The sequence below is a fragment of the Lissotriton helveticus genome, chromosome 7 (assembly GCF_964261635.1).
Source record: "Lissotriton helveticus chromosome 7, aLisHel1.1, whole genome shotgun sequence".
NCBI classification, from domain to species: domain Eukaryota; kingdom Metazoa; phylum Chordata; class Amphibia; order Caudata; family Salamandridae; genus Lissotriton; species Lissotriton helveticus.
The window spans coordinates 300,206,030-300,219,591 of NC_136068.1; the positions used below are offsets into that span (position 1 = coordinate 300,206,030).

General features: G+C 45.7%; 1 protein-coding gene across 8 annotated transcripts in view; it reads left to right on the forward strand.

Moving 5' to 3' along the window:
* EPB41L1 (erythrocyte membrane protein band 4.1 like 1) overlaps window positions 1-13,562 on the forward strand; it is a 574,086-nt gene that overhangs the window by 528,467 nt on the left and 32,057 nt on the right. For all 8 annotated transcript variants that reach the window (XM_078652088.1, XM_078652086.1, XM_078652087.1 and 5 more), the window contains 2 exons: window positions 7,883-7,996; window positions 10,177-10,257. In XM_078652088.1, coding sequence (XP_078508214.1) covers window positions 7,883-7,996; window positions 10,177-10,257 — 195 coding nt within the window. The remainder of the gene's footprint in view (window positions 1-7,882; window positions 7,997-10,176; window positions 10,258-13,562) is intronic.

A 13,562-nucleotide genomic window follows, 5' to 3' on the forward strand; every position in this document is an offset into this window, starting at 1 on the left:
CGAAAGAGGGTGGGTCAGTCCAGTCCCCTCAGACCTCGAACGGCCTCAAACGGCCCGCTCTTAGCCCGGTCTTGTCCCGGGCTGCGTCCCGCGCTGCGGGAGTCTAATTATGTTATATAGGAGGCGTGGTGGACGGGGGGCGGGCCAGCGGGGAGAGCGGACCGGATGCTGACTCCGTGGTCTCGCAGGGACTCCTGGATGCTGGAGTCCCCGCACGCTCGCAGCCCCGCCGAGCCTCTGCCCCTTACCTCCGCCTTGCCGCTCCTGTGACCCGGTGAGTAGAACGCTGCGCACACCTGCGCGAAGCGGCACCCGCGTAGCGGGTGCGGCGAGTAGTAGGCTGGATCGCCCTCAAGGTCCTGCTGCGTCTGCGTCTGTTGACAGGTAAACTATGCCGGTGAAAAGAAGTAAAGTAATTCAAGTTTTAGGATGGGCATGTCACATCTAAGATTTCATATCTAAAATTTGTGGGAATGTTCATAGGCTTAAAACCCAAAGGAGCAAAATATTTTGTGTATAAATATTTAAGTCTGATAGTTCTCTTTATAGGGTAGTGAAAGTGGACCAAGGGGAGTCAGGCAGCCCGTAAATCAGTATTAAATTCAGCTGTTTCAAATGAAATAATAATAACAAGGATTTCTTGTTTGGAATTCAGTTGCTGAGGAAGTGTTTGCTCTTCTATAAATCATGTGCAATAATTGCTAAATTACACAAATTAGGATACATTGGCTCACCCAAGAAATGAGTACTATACTCGGTGAGACACGTTTCTCTTAAAAACAGCATGTTAAGTCACTGCACATGGATAAGACCAGCAATTTAGTTTGCATGTTTGTTGGAAAGTGAGGCAGCATCTGTGAGGCCTGCACAAATAACATGACTACATTTGTCCTCCACTGGAAACCAAACACCCACTTGTAGCGCCTGACTCTCAGAGGGTAGCGTTACAGAGCAGTTTGAGGCTTACTCAAGGGAAGTGGTGTGGGCTAGTAATGGCCTTTTGCAGGTGCGAAAAAATAACACTCAATAATTGATTGTCCAGTCTGTACTTAGCTTTATAAAAGTAAGAGTACATTTATTAAACACACACACTACTCAATACTACACACCAATTTACAAATATACATAAGCTGTTGGAATTACTTTGTGACGTTGCATAACATCTCTACCCCTCATGCAGGGGTGGGGTGGGGTCTAGTACCACCACTCCCATGTATGCACATCATCTTGCCCCTAATGCAGTTAGTTGAACATAAACTGGAGCAAGGGCCCTGCGCACTGGCACCATCCCAGTGGCGACTCACCCATTTATCTCAACAGGCATTTAAAATAGGTAACCCTGCCTTGGTGACACACAACCCTGACTGAGAATTTCCTACTGACCATGAAGTATACACCTCTACATCTTAAGGGCTAGCAGTCTGGGTTCTTTACTTAAGCGCAGCAGCAAGAATACATGTTTAAGCATCGCTGTAGAACGACAGTACTCATCACATTTGTGGATCATTAGAATGCATTGCAATTACAGCCACTAAATGCATCACAGATGAAATCACAGGATTACGCATATACGGCCAGACAACCTAGCAGGAGTGTCTGACAACATGACCCCACTTTGCTTATGACATCACCTTACACAGGCACTTCACATTACACATGTGACCTTCAGTCCCTCTAAAAGAAATAACATTAGTAAATGCACTACAGGTGTAATTACATCTCTTCACCTCCAGGGGATGCCTTTCTTCAGATATCTCCAACTCAGTCTTTCACCCCTTGATGCACTTCTTAACCTTCATCCAGCTGTAGGACGAAATTTCCAGCCCAAGAGAAGTTAAAATGCTAGCTGACCCCTTGAGGGGTTATTCTTTTCAAGTCCCCATGTGTCCTAGGGAGGGACTTCTCTTCATGCTGGGGGGAGACTGCGCTTCTCCAGCAGCTCCCCCAGCGCCTCTTTCACAAATGAGGGTGACCCCCTCCTCTGGGGGCCAACAGGCACCGAAAACAATGATTTCCCCATGCCTTGCAAGGCATTTTGTGGCGCTTGAGGCTCTTTTCTATACATATTATAGTAGCGGCTCCCCCACTGCTTCGGGGGGAGCCGCAATCTTTCGCCAGCGGCTTCGCCGCATCTTCTGTTCTCAATGGGGGGCCCGGTCCCACCCGGACCCCCAGGGGATACACCGCAGCTCGGGGGAGCCCACCCCGGCTGCTCCTTTGCGGTGAGTGTTCTGTGCGCGGCCCGGGGTCCCCACCCCCAGGCGCTCTTCCTCTCGCGGGGGTCTGGTCCCACCCAGGCTCCCACATTACCACTTTGTTGGAGGGTAGCCCGGGGAACCCACCCCTGGCTGCCCCGGCCATCACCCTCGCGTGCTGCCGCAGGAGCCGGCATCACATTTCTGGTCTGCCCGCTCCGGCGGGCAAACACAGAGACTAGCGCTGGTTCCGCTGGCCCCGGGGAGTGCGATGGCATTTCCCCCTCCTCATGGCAGCCGCGGGGCACGGAGATGGGGTCCCGGGCCCCTGGGGCATATCTTCACGGGGAGCGCGACGGCGCTCCCCGGTTTTGCTTCGGGCCCGGGGATGGGGTCCCAGGCTCCTAGGGACCTCTTTGCGGAGGGAGCACGACAGAGCTCCCCGCCTTCTTCTGGTGCACAACGGGGCCCGGAATTGGGGTTCCGGGCCCCTTTGCGATCTTCACGGGGAGCGCGACGGTGCTACCCGCCTTCTCCTCTTCACGGGGGCGCAGGGGCGCTCCCCCGCTTCCATCTTCGGCGTGGCCAGGGTGGGCTCCTGGCCTCCTTTCAGGGCATTTTCACAGGGAGCGCGACGGCGCTCCCCGGCTTTCCTTCTGTTAGGGGAAGCCCCCGGGACCTGACCGACCCCAGGGGCACATCATGGACTGGCGGCAGAGCCCCACGCGCTTCGTCGTCGGTCCCTCCAGAGGTCAAAGGTCGCCTACCTTCTGGGGGGCGTATCTCGGTCCCCAGGAGTCCGATATGGATGATCTTGGCCTCTTCTTGCTCCCTGCGGCACTCCCCAGCCACTGGGATCACTCTCTTTTGCCCTCTTTGTCTCCCAGAGGGTGCACTCTGCAGGGAGCAGTCGTCACTGGCTCCCTGCGCCAGCCTTTCGCCTGCTCTCCTCCTGGGCCTCTCTTCTCCCTGTGATGAGGCCCCTGCTTCTGCGCGCTGGCCCTGGACTCTTCTCCTGGCGCTTTTCAGGATCCTGGGGGCAGTCAGGGGCTTCCTCCTTCCAACTGCCTATTGCGCCAGCGTCCAGTACCTTCTGCCTCAGCAGACCACACCCCAGAGAGAGCTCCTCTTCCTGTGCAAGCACTTTTTAAAAGTTGAGTAGGGGGCTGGCAGGAAGTCTCTGTTTGTCCTATCAAACAGTGACACATCACTTCACTGCCCCTGATCCCTCCTTCCTGACCAGCCTCTGGGTTTGGCGCCGTCCAGGGTCTCTTGCCACATGGTCTCTGAAAAAGCCCCTTCCCCCCTCGCTGCCTTCCCTCCTTGGTGCAGCCTAGTGCCTGGCACCCAGTGATAGCTGCTGATGGATGAGCCTGTAGCCCCACCCATCTTCTCCTCGTGGAGAGGAGGCCTTAGCTTGTGGAAGAAAGGTTATCAATCCATCCTGCTGAGGTCAGCCCTCAGCCAGGCCCTGGTTATGGCTGACTCAGACAAATGTGACATTTCCGGATGACCCAAAAGCAGTACAAATATGACTTTGGACTCTGCAGAATACTTCTTCTCACACCTGTTACAATGGACTTTAGTACATGTCTGGAATTTCTAGGCCTTAGGAAAGTAAAACTAGCACATGTGCTCCCTGCCCCTTTAAGAGAATAATGGAATACACACTGTAAAGCACACTGACTTTCCCTGGCATGTTTCTTCCCTCTGTTTAAAGCCTATTCCATGTCACCACCTCCTTCTGCATAAGTCCTGCCACACCAGTCTATCTGACCTGCTCCTTCGCTGCACATGCTAGGAATCTCCCCAGCTCAGCCCCTACACGTGTGCACAAACGTACACATGTGTCTGCACGTGACCAGCCCAGTATCCCTCACTCCAGCTGCTGCGCAGTGGCCTGGTCAAGCCAGGAGGACACCAGGAAAAAAGAAACATGCAGTCTCTTTCATTATGAGTTCACTGTGGGTGAGTCCCAACTTATGAGGCTCCCCCACAGTAAATGCTCAACAATTAGGTGCTCAAAAAGCGAGAAATCTGGGTGGCCCATAGTGTCAGAACCACCTTCTAACAATGTTAATTACTGAACATGCATTACGTCACATGGAATTTATATGAATGTTTAGACAATGTTTTAAATAGTCATTAGAGGACACTGATTGCAATAGAATTGAGTGGTAAAGGTTACTGGCTCTAAGGATTGGAATGGTTGTGGTGACAATGTTACCGAGGTGGGAAACACTCTGTGGAGTAAGTTTGCTTTCCTCTTGTCTGGACATTTGGACAGCACTGCTGGGGGTATCCAGGTGCGGACAGGTGCAGACATGCTAGGCTCTGGCATGCCTTTTGCTAGTCAGTGGTATGGCTGTAATCAAAGAGTGGTTAAAAAGCCAATGATTACAGCTAGACATTGGATCGACCCAAGGTGGCAGTCAAAAATGGTGCACAACTTTAAATAAGGACACAATCTGGAGTGCATGTCTAAAGTAACCCTAACCAAAGGAAAAGGGGTACACAGACTAACGGGTGGCACCATTTACCAAACAGACACAATAGAGACAGCGTGCAAAGATTTTGTTTGATAGCATAAGTAGAAGAAAAACAATTTACAACAAAAGTTATTAACCCAATGGTTTTAAAGTGATGGAAACACAGGCTCCGCTACAATTCTGGTGCACAGCTGTGATCAAAGAGTGATGAATCAGTTGACTGTGGACAACTGAACCGCTGACTGACCCAAGAAGGTAGTCAATAATTGTAAATCATGATGCTCACAAGGTTACTTCAGTGAAAAAAAGGTGTAAGTCTGGGTACTTTGCTTTCTTTAGAGAAAGAACTTTAAAACACCAATTCAAAACTGTAGTACTGTAGGTGGAATTATAAAATTCCTTGTTATTTCCTGCTTGGCAGGTAAAGCTCTCTATCTACTTCTGTGGTTAAAGGCTTTGTTGGACACCAGCAATGGGCTTTGTCATTTTTGGAGCTTGGCGTGATTTGCATTTGAGCTAATCTATTCAAAAATGTTACTAGATAAAAGGATTTTTGAGATGGGCAGATAAAGAATGTTGGTGGTGTATGGAAGAGCCTCGTGAAAATGAGCAGCTCTCCACCTGAAGACAGTGATCTATCCAGAGGCTCGTGCGCACATACTCAAGCACACATGTGAAGACAGTCAGGCTGATTGGAAGTACTGGCTTAAAAGATCAGCCTGGCAACAAAAATGGTTGTACGGCCAATATTGTAAATAGCACTGTCAGTCAATCAACCACATTCAGCAGAGAATAGTATGAGTAGTAATAAACATTCTATGCAGTTTGTAGCAAAGGCATTACTATACAGTGTCTCCTGTTGGCAGTCATGACAACATTTGAACTTAGCCTAGAGTGAGAATGTTGCAAAGAACCTTCTTAAGATAGTAGAGTGGAGGCCCTAATTCATGTCCGTCCAATAACGTGAGGTGTTTGTGAAAAGTGCTGAATTTTGGAACCATCACCAGGACTGTATTTCTTTTATAAAATCAAGTACACCCACCAGTAAAATACAGTATATCCACTCCTAATGTGTGTACTTGGAGACGTGAGTTTCATGTCCTTATCACCATGGATGGCATTATTCAAGCAATTCCCTTCGCCCTGAATCCTCCCTCCTATTACATGAAAGCTGCTTGCCACAGAGAAAGTTTGTTTAACTACATGTTCATGAGGGGAAACATCCATTACAATGCAGGCATTACAACGAAATGCCTTTACAATGCAGTCAATACAGCGCAATGCATGCCATTGCAATGCATATCCCTCACTGACCAGCACCTTCCCTGAGGTAAGCACCCAGTGGTGTTACAATAGTAATTTTCATTGTAATGGAACATGCGTTGTAATGGCTTGCTTTGTAATAGCATGCCTTGTAATGGAAGTTGCATTGTAAAAACCGCGTTGTAAAGGTATGCGCTGAAATAGTTTGAGTTGTAACATCATACATCCATCCATGACATTGTGCTTATTAACCAGCATTTAGCATTGTTAAGTGTCCAGCAATGTGGATTAAGCCACTGGTGTTAAAATAATTTGTCTTTGGTGCGTGCTGGGCTAGTAGTTGACTACTGCTTGGCTCTGGACTGGATTGGACTGGACTTTTGTATGTGCAGTGGTGGCATATGCACCGGGCTGGGCTACCGCAGCTGTGGAGCAGAGCCTCAGATTCCTGGGTTCACTGCTGTGTTTAACTAGGTTATGTGCTTGAATGTTGCTTGGGATCAATAGAGATCAAAACTGGGCTGCTTCTGAGTTGGCCTACCTATCTGTTGAGCGGGATGTGTATTTGACCCGTCATGGTTCTGATCTAGGCTAAGAACAAAGTAAGACTGTGGAAGAGGAACGTGCTTGGCAAAAGAAACTGGTTTCAATATCGGGGCATTGACTCTGTCCTATGTCCTTACAAGCTCAATACAGTGAATGCCTTTGATTTTGGTTAAAAACTATTTTATTTCAGGTTTAGAATCAAATAAGATTGTCCTGTTCTAAATAGATCCTACTATTAATGTTGACAAAAGAATAACCGGTCAATTTGCTCATAAATCGATTCAAGCACAATATTGGCCTCATTTTGTAAACAACATAAACTCTATAATTCTCAACACAATGCTAATACTGTGCCTGCTTTTGTATGGTGTACAGAGCAAGTGTAATATACCAGGATACATAGAAATATAGTTAGTTAGAACAGCTATATTTCTCACTAAAAAGAATGATCACAATGGTCAGTGATGCCCTGTTTTCTAAATGTATGCTTGTATGACAGCTGCCATTTTGGATATCAGTGAATGCAATGTTTCATACACTCAATACCAATCTCCTGAGAAGACCCAAACGAATCCGAAACTCTTCCAAAGGGTCCAGCTATTCCGCGGGTCACTCTGGCATATAGTTGCTAGTCTTCCCTCACCATATTTGGAATGAGTTATAACAGTTTTTCCAGTTTCAAGAACACAGCTAAAAGGGTCTTTATTTCTGACAAACAACTGTCCTAAGCTACCTGTATTTGACACTGGATCAATTTTTCTGACCTTTTTTGGTGCACAGTGCAGTTAACCAGTTATTTGACATAGTCCATACAGGCCCCCATCTTGGAAACAAATGGATTCATTAGCCCTTAGAATGTGCCCTACCAGATGCATCCTGGGTGCGAGCACTCACAAGTCTCATATATGTTTTGACTAGAAGTTGCGCTTGGGCCTCATGCATTTTTTGTTGTTGATCTACCAATCTTTAGCCTTTATCTTTGTTGCCTTAGTCCTTGACATGTACCCTAGGTTCATTTTTTTCTTTGAATGGTCAACCCTTCGGAGATGTGAACTACAGGTCTCCATCTGCCTTGGGCACGTTACCTGGTATTTTTGGCATAAGACTGTTTGTCATATGGACTAGTTTTCTTTATCACTGTGCACAGTTGCCTTTGACTTTAGCCAACTTTATCAACCATTCTTTGACATATACTTTACCAATACTTTGGATATGTTAAAACAGAAAACTAAACTCTTAATGCCAGGGCGCAAATTGGGAGCTTTCTCGCACTCCATAGGATGTTGAGTTTCTTTGCATGTGCTGCCCGTTCTGCTAGGCATCCAGCACTGGACATTGAGGTGACAGTGACTAATTATTCTTTTTTTACTTTTGTATACTTCATTTCAGAAAACAGAAACAGTGACTGTGAGCACAGCGTCTGTGGTGAAGACAGCAGAGGCATCAAGGGCAAGACCTGAGGATCAGGAGGAGATAAAGAAAGTGTCTGTAGAAACTTCACTGGTAATTACAGTGTTCTTGATAGTCCATGGAATACTAGTTGTTTATTTTTTATTAAAAACAAATACATGCTTATGTGTGATTTCAACTGGGATGTCAAATATGTAGTAGGTGAGAAGTAATTTACATCACACAGGCCAGAAGATCAGAGTTTCAGTACTGAGTTTTTAATTCTGACCTGCAACAAGATTGACTCCACTAATCAACTACAACCTATTTCAGAGGTTAGTAGATCTCAAGTGAAATTGTAAATTTTTATTTCACTATACGCTTAACTTGATGATATAGATGCAGTCAATATTGTGGAGTCGATATCTGTGAAGGCCAATATTTTTGTACTGATATGGTACAATAAAACAATCTTTTGTAGATGTATTTCTCTCAGTACTAAAGCCTCAAAAAGACCAACCAGTGTTGAGAGGCCGTTTGAAGCGCTCCAGGTGAGGCTGTTGAGAACATGCAGAGTTTATTCCCCACAAGGACCCCATACCAACAGCCCAGCTCCTGAATGCACTGGTTTGCCAGCACCGACAAGATATACATTCTAAACACTACACTAAGTACACCCCATATTCAATGGAACATAGGCTGTGTGCAATCAACAGGTAGTGTAGACCCTGACCCAACATGACGCTGCTCACTCCTTCTGCAAAGCATCCATAAACAAAAAGCCCAATTGGATCAGCACTTTGGAAGGTTTTAAAATGAGGTGCCAACTTACTCTCTCGCGCACTCAAATATCCTGACTGTAGTACGGTACTTCACATGTCTCTGTGCTTTCCCCATTGCGAGGGGCACTTACCTTTGGCTCTACAGAAACCCTTTTTTCGAGTTCTTGAAACACTCTAATTCCGTGGAACAACATTGGTAAAGAACAGTCAAAACTATCCTTTCTGGATTCAGAGACTCTTCTTCCTACAGTCTTTCAATCGTAATGGCTTTGGTTCTATTCCATCAATGACCGTTTTCGACTTACACCGCTTCCTGACAAATATCATTAACTTTATACGAAACACTGTAAATTGGGTTAAAGTTCACCAAAACAGATAAAGGTGTGTACAACTGAGGAATAAGAGGACATGGACAACCAATCGACCATTGCATGATGTACCTTGGGTAATGTTCATTCACATGCTTTAATCTATCACTAATTCCCGGCCAGTCACCTGTCTCCCTTAATGTTGCTGCCACAACAAAGTCCTATTAAAAGGACATCTAGGGATAACCCCACAACTTCTTTGTAACTGAGGTTCCTCAGGGTTAATGAGAAAATGACATTACACTTTAGTAACTGGCAGTGGCGACCCAAGTGAGCAACTCAAGTAAGGCCAGGCAAGTAGAATCCAGCAAGTTTAGGAGTAACATGCCAAGGACTTGAAGCAAACAATTTCATGGGAAATTCGGAGGCAGTGTGCAGAAGGGTTCCACTGTAAGGTGTACTACAAATGCAAACACAAAAACAAAGAGGCACAAGAAAGTGCAAGTAGGGAGGACCCAAAGCAAAGATCAAGAACACAATACAAGTTGCATAGAGGACTGAGTGCAAACAGTGCGTGCTCAATGATAACCCATCGATATGCAATAATAGCAGGTAAAGTCAGAATGCCTGTGCCAGTTTTCCTAGTGACTGCTTAGTATCATTCTAAAGAGAAAGTGATAAATCAGCTCTGTAGAGGACGCTGCCTTGGACCCAACTGTCACTGGGAAATAAACAGCATGTGTAGAGCTAGAGTGACTCAACTGCCACTGGGAAATAAACAGCATGTGTAGAGCTAGAGTCTCCCATTTTGATTTAGGGGACACACAGGAATCCTAAAACTCCTTGTCTGTTCATCAACTGTTTCCTGTCCATGATACTCTCCATTCCATCAATGTCATGCTACATGACTGTCTTCCCTTTAGTATATTGAACAACACGGCCATGAGCCTTTCGCCCCCTTCTGGACTCCTGGCGACGCTCATTTCTTGCAATTGCATGTCAAGCTTGTAGGTTATTCCTTGCACGTGTCCAGTGTGGAGGCAAGGCAACTGTGGCCACTGGACTCAGTAGTTCAGCAACTGAAGATGGTAATATCGAGGCAAGCATGAAAGAGAAAAGGAGAAATGTTTGTGTTTAGCTAATTAGACATGCGTAATCCAATAATAGTTTTGCATTTCTGAGAAGCTCTCTTTTCTCATGGTAGATCGATGGCAACATCATTGGCGGGAAAGAAACACAACTGATCTCCCATACCATAAACACTGAAACGGTATCAACAACGTCTGTGAGTATTCAGCATCTAATGGACTTTGGCCCCGCATCTGTCATGCACAGTTTCTACTGAGATAGTACAGCAATTATTATGCGTGCTGTTATATGGTCTTATGCCTACTTTTCACATATGCCTATTTACATCAATACGCATGCCACTATCTTTTTTCTGTACTACCACTTTGTTGCTCATTCGTGCTTATTGAATTCTGGTGTCACGTCATATTCAGTATGCATGTATAAGTCGCGGACACCAGTATGCAGGTATAAGTCAGGGAAACCAGCCGCTGTACCTCACCTAGTTTGTGATATTCTTGGTTAACCCTGCTGTAATTTGCCAATGCATGCAGCTTGTAGTTCCTTGTAGTAAAGTATTAGTCCTTTTCCAGATGCTACACTATGTTAATTTGCACATAGTCTTCATTTCCTTTTATGGCATAGTTCCCTAAGGATGCTGATATCTTCCCTAATGTCGCTGCTTTATCGTCTTTCCAGGTTTAATATTATATACTGTAAAGCAATATCAGATAGAGTTTTAAGCTATCCTAATACAACATTGATTACTTACGCAGATTCCAGATGACAAGGTGAGGAGTCAAGTAGAGAAAGCACTGTGGGGCGCTTTTTTTGGGAAACAGTTTGTTGGAACTGGGGTCACCAGTCCCCTAGGGTAGCATGGCACGAGCGGGTAGGCATCCGAAAGCACATGTGTTAAGCGATCATGCAGCACACACTCACACTGAGACAGAAACCTGGGCACGCAATAAATGACTCCACTCCAGAGCTTGTATAAAAACAAGTGATTTGTATTAAGATAAATAATCAGATAGATAGAGCAGGATCAGGGAAATCATAAATTCATTTAAAATACATGTGTCTCAAGACTTGCAATCAATATTGGATGAATAAATATCCGTTCTGCAATAAATATTAAATATTGGATCAATAAATAGTTAAATACATTTTTAGTGGGACACAGGCCCGACCTACGCCTTGCTTCTTGGTCAGTACCTGAAAGAAATACATCTCAAAGTCATAAGAACAACACTGCATTAAGCATCAATATCCATTTCCTCAGGTAAACAAAGGGACAGTTCCATAACAGAAACAACTCCCCGCTGTAGGAGTAAAAAATTCGTTAAGTGTAGTTCAAACATTTCCTTAAATATGAAACATTTCATTTGCCACAAAAGTATGTGGACGTAACTCTCCTCCTGTAATAGGAATTAAACATTTCATTAAGAATAATTATTCCATATAACAAGGTTGGGCATCCCTTTGGGAGAACTTCTCATTGGGCCCAGCTAACCATTGCATTAGCCAGCACTAACTAGGAGAAAACATTGCAATCTAGGTAACCATCCCCTTGTGCAGGTTTAACTGTATCAGGGCTACACCAACATTCCATCAGGGAAGTAGAAATCCCTACATTGAGCAGGTGTAAGTAGATCTCTGTTATAGCAGGGGTATGAGACCCTTCCCTGGGCAGGAGTAAACATTGCCTCAAATGAGGTCAACACCTTTCATTAGGCATAAAGTATTTCTTTAGGCATCACACACCATCCTATTACCTGATGCCTGAACAGGCAGGGCCTTCCCCCTATTAATCAGGAGCTTACAGGTAAAACATGTCCTGCAATAGAGATAATCAGTTTAGCAGAAGTAAAACACTTCACTGAGGGTAAAACATTTCATTAACCATTTCCTTAGGCAGGAATGAAACTCCTATGGCAGGAATAAAAACACGCCACTGCGGATAAAACATCTCATTAGGCAGTGTAACTATATCCTTATAGCATTAACGTTCCCCTACTCAGCAATCAACAGTTAACAACTCTTCAAGGCAGAGATAACCATTTTTAACAGGCAAGCCTGAGCTTAGAAGACTTGGTTTATGCATGTAAAGCCTTTTAGTAAATGTAAACATTTCTTTAAAGCAAGGAGCACCTCACTCCATAACTGTGGGCATGTGCTCCACCTTTCAACCAACATGAATAAATGTTTCATTAGTCAGCAGACACAGTTCATTATGCAGCTGTTGGCGTTTCCACCCCCAGGCCAGGATCAACATTCTAATTCCTACATTAAGCAGGCATAAACCTTTCAGCACCCAAGAGTAATCCTGTAAATAAGTAGAGGTTATAAAACTGGGGCAGGGGTGTAATAAAACTTCTATAGTTCAGAATAATCCTGGTTCCAAGCAGGAATAACCACTTCAAAACTCTTCCCCAATCATAGGTAACATCCCCCTAATCAGGAGTAAACATTACAGGGAAGGAATCAGGCATAGGCATTTCATTAAGTAACTTATAAATAGAACATTACTCATTGCACTTAGGGGCCAACAGGTGGGCACTTAAGGTCAAAAATACAGCGTTTCTCTGGGGCCTACAAGAGAGCGCTTGGAGGCACAATTACAGCGCTTCTATGGGACATTCAAGAAAGCGCTTGGAGTGAAATTACAGCGCTTCCCTGGGCACTACCTCAGTTCCTCACATGACAGCGCTTGGCCACAGGCAATGCTGGGGACAGCGCTTCAGCAGGCAATCAGGTTTAGATAATAGCACCCTGCAGGTACAGCACTTCACAAGGCAGCAACCCCCTTCAGTACCTCAGCACTCTTCACAGGGACAGCAAAAGAGCGTTGGGGGAGCAGGGAGTCAGCGCTTCAGAAGGCAGCAACTTCTAGAGCCACAGAAGTTCTTGGTGACACAGCGCTTCAGGGGGATAGCGCTTTTCAGGATTCACAGCGCTACGATATAGCAGGCAATTCACAGCAGAGGTAGCGCTCGGCAGACAGTTCATTCCAGGTAGCGCTGCTGAAGGGCACCACAGAATATAGCGCTTCAGGCAGGAATCACGCCCAGGATTCTAGCGCTTCACAGACAGCAGGGTGCAGGGCTATAGCGCTTTGGCCCACACGAGGTGGGGGCAAGACCAGCAGGTCTATTAACATTCAGTTCAGGGTGCTGCAGTTCAGGCAAATATAGCGCTTCAGAAGGCAGCAACCCCCTCCATTACTTCAGCGCTCTTCACAGGGTCAGCAAGGGCAGCGCTAGATATACAGGACAGGTGACACCCCAGTAGCAGGTTAGCAAGGGAGACCCCAGGTGACATCAGGAAATGCAGGGTCAGTACCGCGCCAATACCTGTTTGCTTCTTCAAAAGTCCTGTGATGATTTAATTTCTTCTTAGCGCTTTAGGTTTCTTGCGCCCTTGTAAATAGAGGCTTAGTTTCTTCATGGCGTGATGTTTCTTGCGCCCTTGTAAATAGAAGCTTAGTTTCTTGTTGGCGTGATGTTTCTTGCGCCCTTTGGT